We start from the raw sequence: 21,667 nt of genomic DNA, 5'->3' as shown, positions 1-21,667 counted from the left end.
CATGGGTGGCTAACAGCAAGATCTCAATATCACACTGATAGAAACAAAGGACAAGCTCTAAAAAAACATCAAGTCGAAGTGCTATAGTAGGGAGTGCCTGACTTGAATATACCCTGAGCCGCATTAAGTACTGAGAGAACTGCATATACACTATATATGTATATATATATATAAACATAATAAATAGATGTACACGACTTCATTTAACCGATAGCTGTATACATACGGCTAAAGCAGGGAGGAGCAACGCTCAGGAAGGGGAGATGCGCAAGACAATATCTACTGCGCCGTTGATCCTGATTAACAATATATATATTTCAAGGAATTTGCGTCGAATTCTTCTGATTATTACATCCATTTTATCAATACCAGTACCTCAATCTCTCATTGTCAATGAGCACGGAACGGAAACTGAAAAGTCTTGAATATAAATTAAAGTGCATATATCTTTATATTTATAAAGCTGTATATACCTTTATTTATATATTATACAAATATTTTTACATATATTTCGCATGGCTTTGACCCTTCCAGCGACCCTTAAGGGCTACTGCGACACGGTTCTAATTTGAAGTTAACGGCACGTGTTTATTAGTGTAATGGAATTGTTGATGATCGCACAAGTTCATGGCGAAAACAATTTTCAATTATGTAGTACTTTATACTTCAGTGTAATGGAAGTATCTTTTTATTGTTATTATTATTTTCCGTGTATTTATTTCTATATTTATCACAATCTAGCCTGCGTCAATTACAATACGACAACTGTTTATCGCATACGCGATTTTCGCGTCTAATTATTAGATGCAATTCATATTTATCTACATTTTATTTGCCCGTGAGCGTGCAAATTAAACCATTTAATTAGCGTATTTTGTGGTCAACCAGATAATTGGCCTGCTTACGCTTCAGCTAAAAGGTTTTTACTTAACAAAAAAATATAATTTGCTTAGGGCAGCACTTGTGCGGAAATTCTCAATTAGATTTAAAAGTATTTCACAAACCAAAAAATCCAGTTTTAATTATGCAATTTAATCTTAATAAACAACGCAAATCGAATTGATAATTTAATTACTTTTTCAGCAGGTTTCAAACGATTTGGCAGCATTAGAGGAAACTCCGGTTGCTTCCAAATTAGCATCAATTTCTCAAATCTTTTGAAGGCAACTCTTAGCACCTGTTGTTTATCGATGAAGCTATTCCCCTTTAAATGGATAGACACGGACATTGGTACCAGAAGCTCGGATCAAAGATGACAGACGAATAATATTGTGTGATGTGCGTAGATAGCAATTGGACGGATGATCGGCATCTTCAATTGGTTGGTTTGCATACTCATATGATTCACGAGACTACCAACTCGATGTTGACGTCACAGGCGAAACATGTTCAAGTCGGTGATAATGGGGTAAACGAGACTACGTCAGAGTCCGTGTAACGCCTGACCGGTTTTTAGCAGCAGCTAGACATGGGCATGGACCAATGGCTAGCCGGCTTTCGACTATGCTCACGCTCACACACTAGCATTGTAGCTCAGTGTTGTTCGATATCCAAGAAACTGTAACTGTAATTGTAACACACGGCGTATGCGCAATGCATGCAAAACTATTGGAAGGCCGCCGCTGTAAATGAAATTTGGCGCAAGCGCGCAAATTCTCTTTAGCAAACCGGTTGCTCGCCTGAGAAAGTGCATTAAGGCACTGCAGCCCCAGCGGCACTAACAAAAAACCAAAAAATGTTAATTGCAGATTTTGGCAACAACAAAACGATCAGCCACTTTAGTTACATACAGTGCCAGCTGAAAGCACCTTACACCTCAGCTCGTACTGGTTCTTTATGTAGTCTTACCATTGTTACGAATCCCAGCAGCAGTGGTCGAATATTTGGCAACGGCTTTTTTGTGCTTGGGCCTGCCAAGACTGGAAAGCGTTCAACTGATTTGAGTCTGAGTTGTTTTTTATTTTTATTACTGTTTACGCATTAAGAGACAACACGCATCATGCTTACAATTAGCGTAATTGTTTTTTTTTTTGTGTCATGCCAACGACAATGTGATGACTGAGAGTAAACACCAAATACGTTAGTAAATAAAATTACTCTGACTTTATAAAAAGAAAACAAAAATAATGATTTAAAGCTAACTTACGTATATTAAAAAACTAGCTAAGTTAATTCTAATCTAAATCTTAAACAGAATTGATTTGAATAAAACACAATTATATAATTGGAAATATTTCTAAGACTTTAACACTATTTTAAAAGTAATTAATAATTATAGGTAATTAATTAACTATTTTAAAAATAGTATAACATTAAAAAACTAAACTTTATTGAGAATTTGTACAAAAAAGGCTTAAAATTTATTTCAGCTATTCGGGGCTCCAGAGACAAGCATCATCATTCGCTTTGCTGTAAATTCTAAAAAATAAGTTGTCCAGTCGGAACTGCCTTTAAGAGCTTGAGTAAATATTTTGAGCTCAACTCAAATGTACGCGTAGATGGACCAAGCTAAATTTCGTACACTCCAATTATATGAAAGAATAATTTTAATTTGGACCATCTACGCACACATTTGAGTAGCTGAAAGCTATATATCTCACTTACTTCTGCTCTCACTCTCATTTGGGTTTTTGTTTGCATTTTATCCAAAAGTTTTTAGTGAGTAATTTTATAGCTGCTCACAATGATTACAATGAATTCTGTGCGAAACGACGTTATTTAAAAATTTAAGTTACATTTTGTCACTGGTGTAATTTTTCCATGGGACTGGTGGTGCAGCTACCCCGTACCCTGAGAGAACGAGTATTCATGAGTGGTTAGTTGGTTGCTTGCTTGCTGGCATTACAATCTGGGGGCAACATTTCGCGGAGTGCATAAAACCGGTGATCCACGTTGGATCTGATTTAGTCGTTAGCGCGCGGGCAACTCGATCACATCGTTCACATCGCAAAACGTGGATCGTTTAAGTCAGATTCGGTACCTTTGACACCGGCAACACTTGTTTTCATATTCGGGGTTTCTGCTTCGGGGTTTCATTGCAGTTATCATCTTTACTGTTATTTTCGCAAAATTCTGTAATATACAAATAAAAAGTTATAGAAAAAATCGAGCCAACTCGTGCGAACTGGTGATAATTAAAAATACTCTTTCATTTTGCTTGTAAATTATTAAAAAATTCATCTGTTCTTAGGCTCATCGGTAAGTCATATTTGTAGGTAGTATCTCAACCCTCATGCATTAAACTTTTGCGGTTAATTAACAACGGAAGTGTCACAGCATTTGCAAATTTATAGCTCAGCGTAGCTGGAACATCTAAAAAAAAAACAAAAATTCGGAGTCAAGCTTGAGTGCACACTCTCAGCCCGGACTCTGACTAAGCTTGAACGAGTCAACGAGAAAAGCTCTTTTGTAAATCTAAATTAATTGCACTTAAAATTAGCACAACAAAGCGTCGAAACTGTCGACGCAAATTATTGATCAAGTGTATGAAAATAGAACAATCCCAATCCAAGCCAAGCTCATTGTAGTATAATTAATTTTACATATATTATATTAAGTATAGATGAAAATAGAATCAATACTATTAAACCGCTCGGAATAGCACGTCATTCAAATGGCTTCGAGAGTAGGGTCTAATTTGTGCAGCAACAGCAATTCGTCTGGAATGCGCGGAATCTACTTTTCATGTTATATCCAATACTGGTTACTCCACTTCATACCAATTTATGCGTGCTTCAGGTCCAAAAAAGCTTACTCATGAGCGAATTTGTGAACCACCAAAATCATTTTGTGTAATATCATTTGAATTTAATCAAGTGGCAAATGTTATGGAATATTTTTGTTTCTTTCTTATAAATGTGGTTTTCCAAAATGACATTATAAAGCAGAATAATTTAAACCAATAAATAAAGAACTAATTATATTTTTGATATTTTTGAATAATATTTGTTACAAGAATACGGTTATAATGAAGGTTAACTTCAAAAAAGTGGTACAGCCTTCAGTTAAGTATTCTGAGCTTAAGCTAAATACTGAGTTTTACTAAAATTTAAATGTCAGTCAAACGCACATAATTGATATGCGTAAATGTTCCGTCGATACAGGTTTTGCCATAAAATAATTGGAAAATGTTCTCAATGTCAAACAAATATTGAAAGAAATCACATTGTTTTGCACTTAGAGCGTTTCGAATATCCATTAAATTAAATTTAAAAATAAAAATAAACTTACTAGCAATAGGTTGATAACGACATGTGTCGATAATTTGAAATAAAATGATATAGCAGTTACATTCTGACATGTAAAGGTCTTATAATTATAAAATTAAAAAATTAAAAAGAGCATAAAATATTAACTAAATTTAAGTAGAATAAAGGTACTGTTACGTATTGCACACTCGTTTATTTAATAAATTTAAATAAAAGTTCAAACGAAAATTCAGAGCAAGGCCAACAACTTTTTCAAGCTCAGAAGCTGTTGCTGCTGATTGTCGAGAAGCCGTCATAAGCATGACCAATTGATATTGCAAACACGTCGCTGACAAATGACTGTTGAATTTCAAACAGAAAATAATAATAACAGAAACTCTACAAAGGCCGGCCAGTAAACTTGGCTCATTGAACTCGAACCCGTCGGCAGATCTTGCGAAGCGCTTAGCACAAATTATATAAAATGTCGCGTGCTGATTGAGTTTGCAGATATTTCTTATTTTAAATACACTTGTAGAGGGTATTATAATTTGTATCACGAAATGTGTAACACCCACAAGTTGACAACTGCATCAAAAAATAAATCTATATATATTTTCGATCAGTACCTGCAAGCGAGTCTGTTCTTATGCTCGACTCAAAGCATAACATAATATTTGTGTTATAGGCTTTATTATACTTTCTGTCACGAAATGTAGAAGATATCTGACATTTTACAAACTATATAAATAAATATTTATTTATTTATTGGCTATAAAATAAACTGTGAAACAATATTGATTTAACCCCTGCCAAAGACCTGTTCACAATCTAAATATACCATGAATTGATCTAACTAAAAAAACTTAGAACTGATCGGAAGCTTGCAAAACTTTGTGTTGGCCGCAACAGTGATAAATATATTATTTCTCATTTGCCAAGCTCACAGTAGGTCCTATGTATTAATAGCATTAGCTCAAATTAAGGAGGTCAACAGATTAACATCTTGAATGTCAAAGTGAATATTGTTCAAAACTTGTTTAGACTTTAATGACATCTCACGCGTAAACAATTTACTGTTAATGTTACCATACAAGTGTTAAAAGTTCTATTTGAAATGACTAGTCTTAAAAAAGATATTATTTATAGTTTGATTCAGTTTTTAAGTTATAAACCCTAACTAAGTCAATTTTCTGTTCTATGGCTAGGTGCGAAAATACGAATGTGAAAATAAGAGTATCTGCTCTTCGGCGAACATATCTAGTTCATTTTGCTCTTACTATAGCATTTCACGTGCACCGCATCCAATCGGACTATATCGATGGGAATTTTGAATATTTGCTAAAAGTTGTTTGTGTGCTATTCTGCTAATTATATTATTCATCGAAGGTGAATTTGCATTGAATGGTATTGCGCATTTAGACAAAATCGATTTTGATTTGTGTTTTGTCAAATGGAATTTATTAAACGTATTGGGTCTTTGGCTGGCATACAAGTTTTTCTTGCCTCTCTGTTTTGGCCAAAAGGTTCGGTGCGAAAGACAGCACGCATCCAGTTTGAACCGGTTGCAGTTCATTAATAAAACAAACTATGAAGTTTTTCTTTTGCTTTATTTTAAAAGTAAAGTTTCGCATAAATTACTGATGAATAAATTATCTGAAGTATTTCTGAGAAATTAGGTACAACAACTAGAAATAAGTGAGTTTGTGACGTTATTTAAAAGGAAAAATATAAAAAAACAAGCAACTCTAATGTTATGGGCATACGTAATTTATAGATTAGAAAGTTATTATTTGTTATTTTTAGATGCTGACTAGGTCTATTCTTGCATTGTCTCTCGTTTTACGCTTCTTTTATTTCTTACAAAAACGCTTTTAGTCTATCCCTCTTTATAGAATTTCTCAATTTTTCTATGTAATTCCTAAGTCTGTTAGAGTGTTCAAAAAAGTCAAAGTTAGTTGGTTTCCCCAAGCTTTGAATATAATTTCGAAAGCTTTATTATTCTTTTATTTAAGATAAAGTCATCTCCCAAGTTGTATCCTTATTGTTTGACAGCATTTGTAATGCCTTAAGCATATCGGAGTTTTTAAGATTTGCCCTGAAAGCCAATCGCCATAGTCATTTGGCTACATTGTTTTTATGACTTCCGCATGCCTCAGACTTGAGTACCTAAAACTATTGGCTAGAACAAAAAACCAGCTTTACTTGAAATTATGCATCATTTCAACTTCCGTACCACAGTGGGTGTCGAAAATGTGTTGATTAACATATAATAAAATCATTTAATCATTCAATTTAAGACAAGCCCATCGATAAATGAGTTTCGAATGACCTTCTGCCTTAGTTAGTTATATAAGTCAGTGCAGTTGGAAATTTTTCGAATAAAATGCATTCATTATGCATGCATGCATTCAACCGATTCACTGTATATACTATATATATGTATATGTATAAATATATGTGAAAGTCGAGAAGTCAACTGATGTAATTGAATATAGTAATTGCTCTCAAAACCGGAAAAATTGCCATAGGTCTACAGATATTTTGATTGGCAAAATTTCGTACTTCTAGCATTCGGGAATATTTGACTGAGATTTAGATTTTATCTCAACTACGATCTTGTGCCTAATAGTCGGCAATAAAATGTCAAATTGTGCACGTCAGACGAATATATTTTCTAATTAAGCCTTAAGCAATTATTATTTGTTTGTAGATGTAGATAGATAACGACAACGTTTTCTTGCTTATAAAAAGGGGTAACGGCAACAGCTAAGCTAAACCATACCAAACACTAAATGAAATCACCACAATGTACGTACAGTCCAAAGCCACTTACAAGTGACAGTAAAATTGGCTGCAATTAGAAAATGTTAGCACGTTTCATTTACAACAAGTTGTTGGTGATGTTATACATACACAAACACAAATGCACACACACTCTCTCTGTCTCTCTGTCTCTCTCCCTCCGTCCCTCTATCTTTAATACTCTCTTCCTCTCCCTCCCTCCACCCCTCACTCGATCCATCTCTCTCTCTCTTACACTTCCAAACACATTTCAAGCGCGCACACAATAGCGTCTATGTGCCCTGGCGCGGCTCTGTTGACGAGGGCAATGATTCCGCCACACTGAACTTGACATTGCGCTGGGCCTGTTTTTAATTTAGATATATGTCAGGCTATTTTCAGCTGCATTTGCTGCTCTTAGATAGATAGCGATCTCTATGAAGTGACAGAAATTAAATAATGCCAACGAAAAAGATCTCAAGTTGGTAGTGCCCGACTAGGAAATACCCTGAACACAGAAGCACACTGGGCTACTGTGGTAATACAACGAGTTTACTTCTTGTTGGACTTTGTCAATCATATTTTTAAAGCTTGATAATTAATTTTATTTGTGCCTAAGCATAAATATTTATTATTTGAAACAATTTCAAATATAGTAGTTTACGAGATCGTTGCTTTCATATGGATAGCTAGACGACCAGACGGGCACGGCTTAATCGAATCTTAGTCCGCCGTAGGGTCTGCAACGGCTCCTTTTCCCTATCATAAATATTATCTTAAAATGAGTATATAAAATTATATAAAATGATTATATCAGTAATATACATTACCCATTATTCATTTATAATTCTTTACACTGAACTGCTATTCAAACAGTACGACGAAGCCTTTATATTATATAGGCCCATATCTAACAAATGTATTTTTACACAAGCTGGATATAATATACGTAATATATAATACAGTAACCCGCTCGATAAGGGTAGCTCTCCTATATTTAGTAAAGTTGTAATTACTGAGTTGAATCAGGATTTAGTGTTAGGACAGACGAACAATCAATAGAAACATAATTTCTATACAAATTTCCATTCAATATTTTTATAGCTCCTTCTTTGGAGTAAGACTTTCGCTGAAATCCCACATTTATTTTTTTATTCCTCTCTCTCTTACCTTGTCAGTCATGACTAAAAATGGACACAATAATCCGGCATTTGTCAGCGAGCATGTGGATAACATTAAGCAGCAGAGTAGTAACAAGTACTCACTGGAGCTTGCAGAGAAGGGTGCTGCAAAAGATCCCGACTACAATCCCTACGAGCATCGTGATGTTCCCCATCCCACAACGTAAGTTTAACAGGCATGCAAAGTTTACTCCATTCTAATAATTCTATACTGTGATTAGCAACTGGGAAACCCTGTTTCATTTGTTGAAGGGTTCTCTGGGCACTGGTATTCTGGCTATGCCAAATGCCTTCCGCAACTCGGGCTATGTGACGGGGTCCATAGGCACCATTGTGATCGGTTTCATATGCACATACTGTATACATCAGTTGGTCAAGGCAGAGTATGAGCTGTGTCGGCGTAAGAAGGTAAGCTGATCGTTAATTGTATCTCTATTGGAAGCTTTGCTGACTGTATAATTCCCACAGGTGCCCAGTATGAACTATCCAGCTGTAGCGGAAACAGCGCTAGGAGAAGGTCCCTCTTTCTTTAAGTCCTGTGCACCCTATATAGGCACCGTAGTGAATGTATTTCTGCTGATTTACCAACTTGGCACATGCTGTGTCTACGTGGTGTTTGTTGCGTCCAACATAAAGTCCATTGTGGATGCCGTCTACGACACAAACGTGGACGTACGACTGTGCATGATAATCATATTGATACCACTAATACTCATCAATTGGGTGCGACAGCTGAAGTACCTAGCGCCCTTCTCCACACTAGCCAATTTCATAACAATGGTATCTTTTGCCTTCATTTGCTACTATATATTCCGTGAGCCTGTTACAACTGAGGGCAAAGATGCCTTTGGCAAGGTGGAGAACTTCCCGTTGTTCTTTGGAACGGTTTTGTTCGCCTTGGAGGCCATTGGCGTAATTTTGCCTCTTGAGAATGAGATGAAAACTCCGCACAAGTTTGGCGGTTCCTGTGGTGTTCTGAATGTATCAATGGTATGGATTGTTTTCTTGTACGTGGGAATGGGCTTATTCGGATATCTGAATTACGGTTCCAGTGTGCTGGGTTCCATCACTCTGAATCTGCCGGAACATGAAATGTAAGAAAGGTGAAAATATTATTTTTAAGTAAAACTCACGTTTGTCCCCTATACAGCCCAGCGCAATGCGTCAAGGCCATGTTAGCATTTGCCATCTATATCACACACGGCCTGGCCTGTTACGTGGCCATTGACATCACATGGAATGATTACGTTGGTAAGAAGTTGGGCCCCCAACGTAATAAGCTGTTCTGGGAATATGCCGTGCGTACCGGCCTAGTGCTGATCACTTGTAAGTAGCTCGACAATTTTTTATGACATTTATAAGTATCTGATTGATCATGCAGTTCTGCTCGCCGTGGCCATACCCAATCTGGAGCTCTTCATTTCGCTTTTCGGTGCTCTGTGCTTATCCGCTTTGGGGCTAGCATTTCCCGCTCTGATTCAGATTTCCACGCACTGGTACGAGACGACTGGACTGGCTAAGGGCTGGCTGCTGTTAAGTAAGTTTTTGATCTTATTCCTCTTGTGCTTATGATTATATATCTTTCCTTTTTAGGCAACTTTGTGCTGATTATTGTAGGCATTCTTGGTCTTGTTATTGGCACGTATACCTCTCTCAAGGAGATTGTTCTCACTTTCACCGAATAGTTGGTTACTTGACAATGATTCTAAGTTAAATAATTTGTTATTTTTTATTCCTTCGAATTTGCCGCCACGCAATTGTCGTACAAGCAAAGTATTAAGCACACAATATCGAATACGATATCGGTAAACATTCTTAACACGCTTGTCAAATTGGCCAAATAGCAAAGAAAGGGTGTTGTACCGAGGGACTGCATGTAAACTACTGATTCGTAAAGTTAAATTTCAATATTTGTAAAAATAATGTATCAAATTTGTGATATTTTTAAGCATTGTGCCCAAAAATTTTTACATACACATATTGTATTTGTTCATAATTTATAACTGTATGATTAAGTTCTAAGTCGTATATTTTTAAGCATTATTTAAAATACGATAACAAACAAAAATTAATTACAATTATTTTGCCATATTAAAAAAACAAAAACAGTTTACGTCTTAACAATATTCATATAGGACTTCAGAGCCAGACACAGACGAATTATCCCATCCACAAGTTTTTCTTTCTTGTGAAAAGCTATGGATAGACGAAAGAATTGCTCTCCCTTACCCTCTTCAACAGCAAATCGTGGTCCAGCAATGAATGTAATCTTCTCATGCTTCAAACAGTATTCCAGAAACTCGCTAGCCTTCAAATGGTCCGGCATCCGTATCCAAATGAAATACCCACCAGAAGGCACTAAACATTTACAGGTTTTGGGTAATTCAGACTCTAATACCTTGTTGACGGCCAACATGCGATCCTTGTAAGCAGCATAGAGTCGTGCAATATGCGGTTGAGCCAGGTTTAGTTCAAATAGACTGCCAACAATTCCAGCTGTATAGTTATTGAAACAACCACCGCTGTTTATGATCCCACTGCGAAGAAGCTGCGGTTGAACACGCGGAGGCACCTCCAACCAGCCTAAGCGAACTCCAGGTGCAATAATCTTAGAAAAGCTGCCATTGGAAATGACATTGCCAACGTAGTCCGCATCTGTACGTGAGTCATAAGACAGCAGACGCGAATGCAAAGGTTTATTGCCATAATGTAGAATATTGTAAACATCGTCGCACAATACTAAAAAGTCGTATTTCCGAGAAAGTTCCACAATTCCGCGACAAACAGCTGGCAGAGAAAATAATGGACAGACATAGAGCTTATTAATTAAAGCATATGTTTTCATAATTTAATACTTACTCGGTGAGAATAATATGCCAGTAGGATTATGATATGTGGGTATTGTATAATAAATGGCCCAAAACTCTTTCTTCTCCGAATTGAAGCGCCGATCTCTTACTTTTACCTCCAGATCGTTCAGGTCCACACCATCGTCGTTCAGCTTAAGAGGAACAATCGTAAGACTCGAAAAATGTTTCATACTGTCCAAAGCAATCATATATGTGTACTCATCCACGAATATATATCCATTAAAGTCGATCATAGTGGAAAGCAAGAAATGCAAGCCTTGACTTGCGCCAGTAGTGACTATCAGGTCTTCGCTGAAAGTGGGATTATCTACAGTTGTGCAAATTTTAAACTATAACATCACATTGTTACCTGTGAACGGGGCTCTCATACATTTCGGTTAAGTACTTGGCGATTTCGTTTCGTATTTTATGAGTACCGTTTGTTGGTCCATATTGAAATATTAGAGATTGGTTGACTACCTTTTCATTTTTCTGGATATAGCCGAAGGTCATTTCAAATAACGTCTATATCTGATAAGTATTAAAAGCGATCAATACTAACCAAACAATGAGCTGTAGCTTGATCAAAAATATCACAACAGGGCTCCAATAGATCAGTGCCTGGAGCACCTACACCCAAATTTAATACACTTGGATCGTATACATTCCATTCACCGCCATCAAAAAGATGCTTAAGCTTCAGCTCATTATTTTGCTTAGACATTATTGTGCGTTATCTTAAGCACAGGCAAAAATAAACTGATTTCATTCCGATAAGAATAATCCACAAACTTTATGAGCGCCACAATATTAGCCGTTCACAAGTATACGCGTGCATTTGCTATTCGAAGTGTTAGATGCGGTTAGCATTCACTTCAAGTCGGTAACATCAGCTGTTGCTATAATTATTTGGAAAATTTGTCGAGCAACATGGATAAAGAGCAGCCAACAACAAGCGCTAACGCTTCTCAAGCAAAGGATCAGGACCACAATCCGCTACTTGACTCACCGATGCGGGGCCCCACTCTATCAACTTCAACCTCTAGTTTCGAAGCATTGGCCCACGCCCATGACCCAAATCTCAGTAAACTGGCTACGAAAATGTTCCAAAAAACAGAAGAATATATAACGCACGAGCTTAATGCGCCATTAGAAGACTATAAATTGCTTGAGGAAATGAATAAGGCAACCATAGCCAAGTACAAGGACATGCGTCAAATAGCAGAGAACCTCAACGTATCCACTAACGAATTGTGCGGCAAGTTTCAACAGCTGGCACCCCTCATGCAGCAAATTGATGAAATATCAGACGCTGTGGACAAGTTGGAGGCGGCTGCTTACAAGTTGGACGCATACAGCATAGCTCTAGAAAACCGAGTTAAGTGTGTGCTGCAGCGCAAATCGAATCAGCACGTAGGATAATAATTGCGAATTTTCCGAAAATCATTACTAGTACATTTATTACAATAGAATTTAAGTTTTACCCAAGTAACAATTTAAATATAATAGCTATTACGTTAAGAAATATCAGTGGAACTGTAAAATTAAAAACATGGACACGTGTTAGTTATATTCGGTTTGTTTTACGTAAATACATTTAATTATATATATACTCACTCTTGGCAACTGTGCGGATTGAACGAATGAGATTTAGAACTTGATCCTTAGCACTAGGGGTTCCGAAATCCTGTTGACCGGCGTGTCGTCCCCAGCCAACTGTAAATTTAACATTTCTAGGTCAGTTTTACAGATTTCAGCCTTCAGTTACTTACACTTGGCCAAAAAACGCTCCTCGTGTAATATGCAAACTGCATTTAAGCAGAGCAGTGAAGCCTCAATCAGTGTCCACAGTGTAAACATTTTTACAACCAATTAAGATAAATAAAAAATAACTAAATAATTGTTGACGTCAGTTTCAAAGCCACACTTGCCAATCACTAAAAGACGCGCACAAACAGCTGATTGTGTTTCTGGGGCGACCATCCATTGCCAGTCTAAAAACGTTTTCCAACACAGCGATATTCTTTGCAACGAGACGCGTTAAATTGTTTTCGGTTTATTGTCTGATTTTTATTTGTATTTTATTTAAATAATAAATCACAGCGCAACTATAATGGCCTCATTTGTAAAGTTCATTGTATTGCTAGCCTCTTTAGTCACATTCTGTTACACGTTTTATGTGGTCGGAAAATTGACACTATTTCTATCCAAGCCACGATCAATTTCAACAGCACACACCTGGATCTTTAATTTATTGGATAATAAGTCGCGGTTGGAAACCGCATATGGACCAATTGTATTCGACACTCTCTATGTCATCGGATTCATATTTCAGCACAGCTTCATTAAGTCAGCAATAGTGAAGAATCTGCTGCGCAAATTGCGTTTGGCTCCAGCAGAGCGAACTATTTATACACTCACGTCATCGCTTTGTTTACATGTACGTATATACAGCATAATAGCCTTGAGTTTCCGTATACATCAACAAATTCTGCTTCTTCGCTTAGTATCTGGTGCAAAATTGGGTGCCTGCTCAATCGATTGTACTCTGGCAGATCAATGTGGATGAAAGCGTCCCGCTTTGGTGGACTTTTGTTATAACTCATGGTGTATGCTGGACTGTTATTTACGGAGGCAGTTTCATAATGGATCTGGGAGAGTTGCTAGGCATCAAACAGACCTATTACGATCTACATAACTACTTGGAGCCCATAGCTTACAAGTCGCTTGAGCTGCGAAACCTTTACACTCATGTGCGTCATCCGTCCTTTGTGGGATTCAGCCTTATTCTGTTTGCCACCAATGTAATGAGTCTTGATCGACTGCTGCTCGCTGTGCTACTTACCACGTACATGTATGTAGCTTGGTCCTCAGATCAGACTGATATCGCCTACCAAAGGAAGCAGCTGCAGCGCAAGAAACAAGAGTTAAAAGCTCATTAAGGACACCATTAACACAAAGTTTCCCTTGCTACAAATTTAATTTAAACAACACACGTTTTAGTATCTCAACTATATTTATGTACCTAATAAACAACTAACTCATTCGCACCACCGACGAATCAAAGGGTTGTCCTTTAAACGGGGAGCCTTCAGCATCCCACGCAGTACGCAAGCGTTCTAACGTTTTGGCCTGCTCCGGATCTGTAGTACGCAAGTGATTCTGTTTCTGATCCGATTCCATCTGTTGCACACGCAGTTTTTCAATAGCCACTTGAGAGTCTTGCGGCAGTTCATCTATATATCGCTCGCAGTCCAGTTTTTTTATATCGATCTCATTGTCACCCTCAAAGAGCCGCTCCCACCATCGCTCCTTTACTTTGTCTGCGGAGTCAACCGATTAAAATTTGGTCTGGCAGTGGTTTGAAATACCTACCACAGCAGATCAGCAACCTGCCATCTTCTATGGACCACATGGCTTCATTCTGTCTGATGCGCTGACTAAGTGTGCCTTCTAGGATTACCTGTACCGGTGTAGTTTTACTGCTGACCTTGATTTGCTGTGCTTTGATGTCGATGGTCAGTTGTTTGGCAGTTTTTAGAGCAGGTGGGAGCTGAACTTGCACCTCCAAATCCTTTAGTGTCTGAGACCAGCAATGATGCTCAAAGACGGCGCCATTCTTAAAGTCACCAATTTCAAACGCACGACTTGAGTCGCTCACGTTCACACTTGGCCTTGTTAGCTGGCTTTTTGGCATTTGTTCTGAAGTCTCTACACAGATTTCCTGTGTAGCAGGCGGCACATTCTCCCCAGTATCATCAATATTGCTTTCAGCGCTCATAGCTTGTAGCCAACACTCAGGGTCATAGCGCTGCATTGCGCCATATAAAATTTGATCCCTCATTCCTTTGGGAAACCCGATTTTGTCTGACGCATCCTTTTTGGTATGATAAAAGTCGGTGCTACAAAATAGTTTGAATTTTCCTTATCCATTTTATTATTTAGGAGTATTTATTACTTGCGTCTCAAGAAACCAAATACAGTGTCTAAAAACCCGGTGATTGTCTTGCGCTCCTCCAATATTTCCATAAGGATAGCATCGCTCCGTTGAAAATCCATTTTTAATGCAGCATTCAATTGTAATATGCGTAAACAAATTTGGTTCTTGAGCAGCGCTAGTGTTGATAAACGATTTGTAGAATGTCGCTAGGAATGGTAAAAATAAATGAAGTAGATTTGGCGCTCAACTATATTATTCAAATGTAGTTTTATTGAACTCCATTTTTTTAAAGGCTTTTTAGATTTATCTATTTTGTTCACTATTTAAAGAAGTCCACTTAATTTGCAATTGTTGGCAGTACTCCAAGTGCACATCTTGACCAGGCATTGTCTATAATAAATTTTAGTGAAAAAATGCATATTTCAGTTAAAACCGTTCCTAACCTTTATCCAGTTTCCATATGCCAAATTCAGTTTCGGTTTCATCCGAATTATCACTTTTGGTACCCCCCGTAGATTGATTTTTAACATTAAGGGGTTTCTCCTCATTTGTGTCCAGCATTTTAACGGTACAAAGCTTTGTAAAATCTTCAATTTGTTCTTCTGTTAGAGGCGGAACCACGAGAGGCAGCAAACTGAAATTGAAATAACTAAATGTAGAGTCAATTGTTAACTGAATAATAGTAATAATAGTACCCTTTCAAGACGGGCACTGAGTATTTATTTAAAGGACCCAATCTATTCATTAGAAATTCTCGTTCAAATACCCAAGAGCGAGGCTTCTTAGCACATTCGCCAAATACCAAGGTGAGAGTCTGATCCACTCCCGAGTGGATAAGCAGACGACGCATAGTTTTTGATATCTCAGATTTATTAAGTGTCGTAAAATCTACTGCCTTGAAGTTGGAGTTCTATAAAGAAAGAAAGTGTTGTAGAAATTGTACTGTCCACTTAAGATACCTACCATATCCAATTCCTCTTTGTACATACGCTTCATTCGGCACAGCATGCCAAAAGTCTGTAACATCTTTGTAGCCCAATAACTCGCGCCTCGTCGCCTCTCATCACATTCATTTGCATTCTCTGATAATTGTACGAAGGCAACGAACATATTTTCAATGTAACCCTGTTTGGCCAGAAGTCGGAAGAGGCCCTGGGTGGCCTTAATTACGAGCTCCTCGCTTTCATTGTGCGCAAGGCCTGCGCCAAGGAAATAGTTCATTTTAAGTACACCAGCCATATAAATGTCGACCAAATCCTTCATTGTGGAATTTTGGCATTTTACAGCTATACCCAGTTCGTTCACTACAGTATCTATGATTTCGTTTGTACTCTTCAGTTTTCTTGTGGAACAATAAACTCGAATTTTGTTGAACTCCGCGCTAGGCTTGAGTTTACTGATCATCTTCAGCTTTTGTGCTCCCTTTAGTTGGCATTCTAACGCCAAATCAAACATTTCAAACAGAATTCCCAGCTCATTCTCAAATTTGACAACATCCTTTCGCTGCAGTTTTGGCGCATCCAAATTACTCAGGCTCTCTTTTTGCGGAAGCCAGTAAAATGTACGCAGCCATTCCAAACAGTGGGCGGCTGTGTGTCGCAATACAACTACAGGTGGCAGCTCCTGTCCATGGGCACACAAATGCCTTAAGTCCACGATAAAAGATTGTAGGCCGAGTTGTTGTGCCGTGGCATACATGCTGGCCATATTGTAATTTTGCATAATCGAAGACATAAAGTTGAAGAAGCGTGTAAAGGCGCTGGCATATGTTGACTGTATATTGCTGCTGCCTTCTTTATCTTCCAGCTGCGCCTTGACCAGAACGGCAGTCGCTAACACCGAAGCCGGACATAGATTGCCCCGACGCAGGTTCCATATTCGCATATAACTAAGCGCCTTTCGACGATTTGCAGGTACCGTCAGCTTTCCAAACAACCAATCATATACAGTGCTAAACTCTGTGCTAAAAATGGAAAAGATTAATTTTAACGAAACTATCTCGAGCAAATCAATGCATTAAACGCACGTGTCCCGCCAAGGTGTGACAACCATTCTCTGTTTGGCAGGCGGTGGCGCTGTGGTACCAGTCAGAGGATCCTCGGCACGTTTTCTTTTCGCACTTGGCGCTTTATCTTTGGCCACAAGCATGATTAAGTTTTAATTCAATTGTTATGATGCGCGTCCAAACACTTGTGGAATTGCCGCTGTAACTGTAAAGTACCGAGGCAAAAGTAACGAGTCATAGTTCTGGTTATCTATACTGATTGTTCTACCACATAGCAAATTTACAACATTTGGACAGTGTATGCAAAAAAGATTAATAGTTACATAAAGCACTTTAAATAAACGCCACATTTTGATTTTTATTTAAAATTTCTTTTGAGCTACTTTGAATGGTCGTCTCATAGTAAGTACTTGCAATGTATCCATCGGTATTTCTGAGCAATACTCGTCTCTAACTTGTTCTAAGTATAGTGTTGCAAAGCGTGAACAAAGCTACACAACAAGCAACAATATTTTTTCTAGTGATTAAGCTACGGTAACAATATACATTTAATATTGAAATTATAGCTGAATATGATTTTTAATATTTCTAGTTGATTGCACCTACAGCAACCATAAGAAAAAGCACAAAAAGCCAACTTTTATTCCCACCCGCAAAATACGCGCCCTTTTTCCCACGTCTACCTGCTGCATTTTCTCCACACATGCATATCGTCTACAACAACAACAACAATAATAACAACTTGGTCGATATATTTAATTCGGAATATGTCGACGGACCGTTGACTTCCAAGAGGATGATAATTGGCTCGTTTTCAATGTTTCTGATATTTTCATATCTTAAGCTGCTCTACATACTCGTGGCCATCTATTTGGCGCTGCACCACGTCTACTGAAACAGCCCACATATAAAAAAGTCGAAGGAGAGGCAAATGTATCACTTTGTCTCAGAGCGAACAGCGGAACTTCGCGTCTCCGAGAATGTGCTGATTGGCAGCCAAACGACGCAGTACCTAAAGTGTTTTCAACTTGAAGCAGTGCGTTTTCTCTATAAACGGCTGTCCAAACAAGAGTTTTGCATATTGAACGATGAGAGCGGGTTGGGCAAAACGGCGTCCGTTGTGGCTCTGTTAAGTGGACTGGGAACGTCCAAGAAGACGCTTATTGTATTGCAGAACGATGATCAGTTGCTGGCTGGCTGGCAGTTTCACTTGGGCATCCTCACAGATTTGCCCGTATGCGTTATTAAGGACGTTAGTGGTACTCTCCAATACTCCCTTTTATTTTATATATCATTTAATATAAATTTGTTTACGATTATCTTATAGACACTACAGAGTCGGCACATAGTGTTTATCTAAGCAAGTGGAGCGTATTACGCAGCATAGGCGATCTCAGCAAGCTAAAGTTTGACTACGTTATAGTTGACCATCGCGGCTATACGTTAAATAATAACTTTTGCACTTCCATGCTGTTGAAGCAATTTGAGGGCAAAGTGAATATTGTGATATCTAGTGTGGACATAACGGTAAAGATATAAATATAAACAACGTTAGTAATATGTTAACTTTATCCTCATTCTAGTCCGATGTTAGGCTGCTTTATAAGGTGATGCATTTGGGAGGGTGTTTGGATCATCAATTCAAGAGCTTTAAAAGTTTTGAGAGCAACTTTCATCTACCAGATGTTAATGAGGTGCTAAGCAAACGTGTCGATCTCGAGGAGTACTATAAGCAACGAGGTGTCCTTGGCGAATACATCAAGTTGGTGAACATCAGCAGTAAATCAAACGATTCATGTTGATATATTTAAATAAATATATATATATACACGTATATGTATATATTTGTTTTTAATTTTTGCTTAAGACTAACTTTTTATTTACATAATAATTAAACAAATTGTTAAAACTTGAACTTTACATTAATATTCTTCTTAATAACAGTTAACCTTTTTCTTGCTTTTGCAGAGATTATCGTCTTCGTCGTTATCGCCATCAATTCGATTCATATCTGCCTCTTGTAACGCCCGAACAATACAAGAGGAACCTATCTCTTTGGCTGGGCGAAAACAATAGCAATAGCACAATAAGCGGCTCAACTATAGATTCTAGAACATCAGACATTTGCTCGACGGGGGACACAGACGAAATATTCGAGTGTCTGATGAGTCTTAAAAGGGAACAACAGTTGACTCAACGTCAGGAGGCAGATAAAATATCGCTGTCTGAGCACAGTGATGACGTGGTTGTAATGGAACCTTTAGTCTTGGAATCCGAATCAGAAGCAGAAACGGAAGCGAATGCCCATATCGAGGAGTTCAACAACAACGTGGTATTGCTTTCCAGTGATGATTGTGAAATAATTGTATCGCCAACGACATTGCCACAGTTGGAACCAATGGCATCAAATTCACAGACGGTCAAACCCATGCGAAAATACACAAAACGTGCACAAGATCCAAAGTCAGCGGAGCTCACCGAATCAGAGGCAGAAGAGCTGCCTGAAACATCGAAGAAACCAAGAAAAATACTTAACGCTAGGTTGAGACATACTTCCAAGGCTTCGTCTAAAAGGTCACCGAATACACTGGCTAAACCTGAGTCCCTTATAAAACCTGAGCCGAAAACACCTAAACGTGAAACACTGCCTCCAGTTACGCCTAAAACTGAACCCAGGTCCACACGTATTAACAGAAACAAATCAATTGATATGCAACCTAGGCAGACACGTGGAATGCAAAGACTTACGCGTTCCGCGGATTCACGGCCATACAGCAAATATATGACGCAGATGAGATCGCTGGATTACGATAAAAAAGTAACACCTAAAAAGAAACGCAATTCCGATACAAGTCAAACTCCCAAAAGCAGCAAGGCCAAAAAGGAGAAGTCCGCAATGAAGCAAGAGATGGCTGTCACGCCTAAGAAATCTAAGTCAATAGCAACGAAAGTGGAGCAGTCGGAACCCAAAAGGGGGATGAGGGGCCGACTGCTAAAGGAACATGTTTCCAACAAACTCACCTCTTCACCTAGAAATAAAGGGATTGAAAAAGTCAGTTCTAAAATCGCAGAGGCCTCGTCCGCTGTCACCTCAAAACTAGCCGATTCTGTTCCGAACAATGAAAGGAACGGTAAGGCCTGTCTGAAGATCTTAACGGCTTCCTCAGCTGCCACGCCTAATTTACGGAATTCTCAGCATGGCAATAAAAAAAAAGGAAGTTCAAAACCCGTGATAGCTGCACCCGCTCCAACGCCTGAGCTACTAAGCTCTGGCTCTATATTGTCCGATAGCTCGTATTTGCAATGCGCGCAAAAGCTCCCGGAGAACCTTGCAGAACTTGATGACTTGGATCTGCCTGCATTTCGGGTACCTCACGTACCGCCGGCAACTCAACTGATGCTGCCCATTGCTCTGAATTTGTTCAGCGATTCCGAGGTGGCTGTCGTAACTAGTCCGAATCAGAAGCCAGACGTTGTGGTGATCAATAGTTCCTATGATGAAAGCTCGCCGCCGTCAACTGAGCCATCGCAAAGTCGACGCACTCGAGCATTGAAGAGGAAGCGCGCAGGTCCTACAAAGGAGCAACAACCCCAGCCGACCACCTCGCGGTTTGGCCTCTTGCTGGCTCAGCAGCGTGGTTCGGTCAACAAATCTCCTGACATATTCAGCAACTGCTCCGAAGCGTCGCAAGTAACGCTAGCGCAGCCTGTGCAATTTGAGGGCTTCAAAATATTTGGCTCGGAGGTGAAACAGCCGCAGCAGTATGAAAACGCAACTTTTGGCATATCGGCTAAAAAGAAGCGTGATCGATCCTGCCTTGAACTTTTGGAAAAAATGTTTGAGCCACATCATTCTAAGGATAACGAGTCAGGTATTCAGTTGTTGCCGAATTTGTCCAGTCCCAAGCAACAGCTGCCACAACGTCGATTGACCTTGCAGGACGATGACATCTTCGAGATAACCAATAATGGCGAATTCGGCAGTCGACTTCGTGTCGACTCCACGGGGAATGTGTCGCCCGTGCAGCAACAGCAGCTGGCACAACGTAACAAAATTACTAACTATCTGATTGGCGCTAGTGGCGCTTCGGAGGACAGTGGCCAGCGTACTCAATCCAGCCAATTGCTGCGCAAGTCACCCAAAGCCATCAAATCCACTCAATCTACAAAGCTGACACGTTGGTTTGGCACTGCCATCTCAGGTGGGTCCCAGAGCGTGCCTAGCACACCCGTGCAACCATCCGAGAAAGCGGAGCGTGCTCGGTTGGCACGCAGTGCTGGATCCAAGAAACGGAAGCGACTTGAGTTGGACAAGTAACTTGATATTATGCTGACCACATGATCTATTTAAAAGACTAAAGAGCCTCAAGACTATGCAGCGAGTCAAGCTAAGCCATTTGCATAAACTTCTATCGAAATGTATTTCACATTGTCTATACAACCGCCTATCAGACTTCACTGAAAAACATTTTTTCAATAGAAATGTACTCAGAGACTTCAATTGTAATGTCCTTTAAAGGTTTATAACAACTGTACCTTAAGTTAAGAGATTAGAGAATCAAATTGTGTTGGTTAAATCTATTCATTTAATACAAAGTTCTTCTTTATAAGGGATATACGCTGTGAAAGTTCAAATGGATCTGTATACCGTACACAGATCGATGAATTATTTATAAAACTCTTCAAATACAAAAAATAGATATATTTGTATATGTTAGGGG

The 21,667-nt window shown here is 38.7% G+C and overlaps 9 protein-coding genes across 9 annotated transcripts; 5 read left to right on the top strand and 4 right to left on the bottom strand.

The window, feature by feature from the left end:
• Nucleotides 1-2,743: 2,743 nt before the first annotated feature.
• Nucleotides 2,744-10,147, top strand: LOC111597595 (proton-coupled amino acid transporter-like protein CG1139). Its single transcript, XM_023312396.2, has 7 exons — nucleotides 2,744-3,198; nucleotides 8,150-8,315; nucleotides 8,374-8,560; nucleotides 8,621-9,246; nucleotides 9,303-9,478; nucleotides 9,534-9,689; nucleotides 9,746-10,147. Exons 2-7 carry the CDS (start codon nucleotides 8,152-8,154, stop codon nucleotides 9,835-9,837), a joined length of 1,401 nt encoding a protein of 466 aa, XP_023168164.1. The 5' UTR covers nucleotides 2,744-3,198; nucleotides 8,150-8,151; the 3' UTR covers nucleotides 9,838-10,147.
• A 70-nt stretch (nucleotides 10,148-10,217) lies between these two features.
• On the bottom strand, nucleotides 10,218-11,817 carry LOC111597596 (uncharacterized protein YER152C). Its single transcript, XM_023312397.2, has 4 exons — nucleotides 11,564-11,817; nucleotides 11,372-11,493; nucleotides 11,012-11,313; nucleotides 10,218-10,939 (listed from the first exon to the last, which is right to left on the bottom strand). Exons 1-4 carry the CDS (start codon nucleotides 11,723-11,725, stop codon nucleotides 10,263-10,265), a joined length of 1,263 nt encoding a protein of 420 aa, XP_023168165.2. The 5' UTR covers nucleotides 11,726-11,817; the 3' UTR covers nucleotides 10,218-10,262.
• Nucleotides 11,818-11,852: 35 nt separating this feature from the next.
• LOC111597600 (biogenesis of lysosome-related organelles complex 1 subunit 2) lies at nucleotides 11,853-12,496 on the top strand. Its single transcript, XM_023312400.2, has one exon. It carries the CDS (start codon nucleotides 11,932-11,934, stop codon nucleotides 12,421-12,423), a length of 492 nt encoding a protein of 163 aa, XP_023168168.2. The 5' UTR covers nucleotides 11,853-11,931; the 3' UTR covers nucleotides 12,424-12,496.
• Nucleotides 12,424-12,951, bottom strand: LOC111597601 (immediate early response 3-interacting protein 1). The gene is made up of 3 exons (XM_023312401.2): nucleotides 12,774-12,951; nucleotides 12,619-12,717; nucleotides 12,424-12,537 (listed from the first exon to the last, which is right to left on the bottom strand). The coding sequence occupies exons 1-3, from the start codon at nucleotides 12,859-12,861 to the stop codon at nucleotides 12,482-12,484; spliced, it is 243 nt and encodes an 80-aa protein (XP_023168169.1). The 5' UTR covers nucleotides 12,862-12,951; the 3' UTR covers nucleotides 12,424-12,481.
• A 45-nt stretch (nucleotides 12,952-12,996) lies between these two features.
• LOC111597598 (nurim homolog) lies at nucleotides 12,997-14,026 on the top strand. Its single transcript, XM_023312399.2, has 2 exons — nucleotides 12,997-13,441; nucleotides 13,509-14,026. Exons 1-2 carry the CDS (start codon nucleotides 13,115-13,117, stop codon nucleotides 13,941-13,943), a joined length of 762 nt encoding a protein of 253 aa, XP_023168167.2. The 5' UTR covers nucleotides 12,997-13,114; the 3' UTR covers nucleotides 13,944-14,026.
• A 5-nt stretch (nucleotides 14,027-14,031) lies between these two features.
• On the bottom strand, nucleotides 14,032-15,128 carry LOC111597597 (nudC domain-containing protein 3). The gene is made up of 3 exons (XM_023312398.2): nucleotides 14,960-15,128; nucleotides 14,377-14,903; nucleotides 14,032-14,324 (listed from the first exon to the last, which is right to left on the bottom strand). The coding sequence occupies exons 1-3, from the start codon at nucleotides 15,058-15,060 to the stop codon at nucleotides 14,038-14,040; spliced, it is 915 nt and encodes a 304-aa protein (XP_023168166.2). The 5' UTR covers nucleotides 15,061-15,128; the 3' UTR covers nucleotides 14,032-14,037.
• A 61-nt stretch (nucleotides 15,129-15,189) lies between these two features.
• On the bottom strand, nucleotides 15,190-17,152 carry LOC111597594. The gene is made up of 5 exons (XM_023312394.2): nucleotides 16,968-17,152; nucleotides 15,905-16,904; nucleotides 15,637-15,851; nucleotides 15,385-15,575; nucleotides 15,190-15,331 (listed from the first exon to the last, which is right to left on the bottom strand). The coding sequence occupies exons 1-5, from the start codon at nucleotides 17,087-17,089 to the stop codon at nucleotides 15,279-15,281; spliced, it is 1,581 nt and encodes a 526-aa protein (XP_023168162.2). The 5' UTR covers nucleotides 17,090-17,152; the 3' UTR covers nucleotides 15,190-15,278.
• Nucleotides 17,153-17,398: 246 nt separating this feature from the next.
• LOC111597604 lies at nucleotides 17,399-17,849 on the top strand. The gene is made up of 2 exons (XM_023312405.2): nucleotides 17,399-17,480; nucleotides 17,539-17,849. The coding sequence occupies exon 2, from the start codon at nucleotides 17,650-17,652 to the stop codon at nucleotides 17,839-17,841; it is 192 nt and encodes a 63-aa protein (XP_023168173.1). The 5' UTR covers nucleotides 17,399-17,480; nucleotides 17,539-17,649; the 3' UTR covers nucleotides 17,842-17,849.
• A 14-nt stretch (nucleotides 17,850-17,863) lies between these two features.
• LOC111597602 (protein suppressor of underreplication) lies at nucleotides 17,864-21,666 on the top strand. The gene is made up of 4 exons (XM_023312402.2): nucleotides 17,864-18,205; nucleotides 18,274-18,473; nucleotides 18,530-18,708; nucleotides 18,915-21,666. Exons 1-4 carry the CDS (start codon nucleotides 17,878-17,880, stop codon nucleotides 21,262-21,264), a joined length of 3,057 nt encoding a protein of 1,018 aa, XP_023168170.2. The 5' UTR covers nucleotides 17,864-17,877; the 3' UTR covers nucleotides 21,265-21,666.
• Nucleotide 21,667: the final 1 nt, after the last annotated feature.

The sequence above is a fragment of the Drosophila hydei genome, unplaced genomic scaffold (assembly GCF_003285905.1).
Source record: "Drosophila hydei strain 15085-1641.00,03,60 unplaced genomic scaffold, DhydRS2 tig00000001-arrow-pilon, whole genome shotgun sequence".
Classification (NCBI taxonomy): domain Eukaryota; kingdom Metazoa; phylum Arthropoda; class Insecta; order Diptera; family Drosophilidae; genus Drosophila; species Drosophila hydei.
This window is presented reverse-complemented; position numbering and strand designations above follow the sequence as displayed.

Bases quoted from the DNA above. Each gene is read 5' to 3' on its own strand.
- LOC111597600 (XM_023312400.2), top strand. From the start codon at position 11,932: ATGGATAAAGAGCAGCCAACAACAAGCGCTAACGCTTCTCAAGCAAAG.
- LOC111597596 (XM_023312397.2), bottom strand. From the start codon at position 11,725: ATGTCTAAGCAAAATAATGAGCTGAAGCTTAAGCATCTTTTTGATGGC. The intron at 11,314-11,371 runs GTAACAATGTGA...TCCCACTTTCAG, and splicing joins TATGAGAGCCCCGTTCACAG to CGAAGACCTGATAGTCACTA. The intron at 10,940-11,011 runs GTAAGTATTAAA...TTTCTCTGCCAG, and splicing joins TGGCATATTATTCTCACCGA to CTGTTTGTCGCGGAATTGTG.
- LOC111597601 (XM_023312401.2), bottom strand. From the start codon at position 12,861: ATGTTTACACTGTGGACACTGATTGAGGCTTCACTGCTCTGCTTAAAT. The intron at 12,718-12,773 runs GTAAGTAACTGA...TTAAATTTACAG, and splicing joins GGAGCGTTTTTTGGCCAAGT to TTGGCTGGGGACGACACGCC. The intron at 12,538-12,618 runs GTGAGTATATAT...TTAATTTTACAG, and splicing joins AATCCGCACAGTTGCCAAGA to TTCCACTGATATTTCTTAAC.
- LOC111597602 (XM_023312402.2), top strand. From the start codon at position 17,878: ATGTATCACTTTGTCTCAGAGCGAACAGCGGAACTTCGCGTCTCCGAG. The intron at 18,206-18,273 runs GTACTCTCCAAT...ATTATCTTATAG, and splicing joins CGTTATTAAGGACGTTAGTG to ACACTACAGAGTCGGCACAT. The intron at 18,474-18,529 runs GTAAAGATATAA...TCCTCATTCTAG, and splicing joins TATCTAGTGTGGACATAACG to TCCGATGTTAGGCTGCTTTA.
- LOC111597595 (XM_023312396.2), top strand. From the start codon at position 8,152: ATGACTAAAAATGGACACAATAATCCGGCATTTGTCAGCGAGCATGTG. The intron at 8,316-8,373 runs GTAAGTTTAACA...TACTGTGATTAG, and splicing joins GATGTTCCCCATCCCACAAC to CAACTGGGAAACCCTGTTTC. The intron at 9,690-9,745 runs GTAAGTTTTTGA...TTTCCTTTTTAG, and splicing joins TAAGGGCTGGCTGCTGTTAA to GCAACTTTGTGCTGATTATT.
- LOC111597598 (XM_023312399.2), top strand. From the start codon at position 13,115: ATGGCCTCATTTGTAAAGTTCATTGTATTGCTAGCCTCTTTAGTCACA. The intron at 13,442-13,508 runs GTACGTATATAC...TTCTTCGCTTAG, and splicing joins CGTCATCGCTTTGTTTACAT to TATCTGGTGCAAAATTGGGT.
- LOC111597597 (XM_023312398.2), bottom strand. From the start codon at position 15,060: ATGGATTTTCAACGGAGCGATGCTATCCTTATGGAAATATTGGAGGAG. The intron at 14,904-14,959 runs GTAATAAATACT...ACTATTTTGTAG, and splicing joins TTTGGTTTCTTGAGACGCAA to CACCGACTTTTATCATACCA. The intron at 14,325-14,376 runs GTAGGTATTTCA...TTGACTCCGCAG, and splicing joins CAGGTTGCTGATCTGCTGTG to ACAAAGTAAAGGAGCGATGG.
- LOC111597594 (XM_023312394.2), bottom strand. From the start codon at position 17,089: ATGCTTGTGGCCAAAGATAAAGCGCCAAGTGCGAAAAGAAAACGTGCC. The intron at 16,905-16,967 runs GTGCGTTTAATG...TTCCATTTTTAG, and splicing joins GTCACACCTTGGCGGGACAC to CACAGAGTTTAGCACTGTAT. The intron at 15,332-15,384 runs GTTAGGAACGGT...AATTTATTATAG, and splicing joins CATATGGAAACTGGATAAAG to ACAATGCCTGGTCAAGATGT.
- LOC111597604 (XM_023312405.2), top strand. From the start codon at position 17,650: ATGCATATCGTCTACAACAACAACAACAATAATAACAACTTGGTCGAT.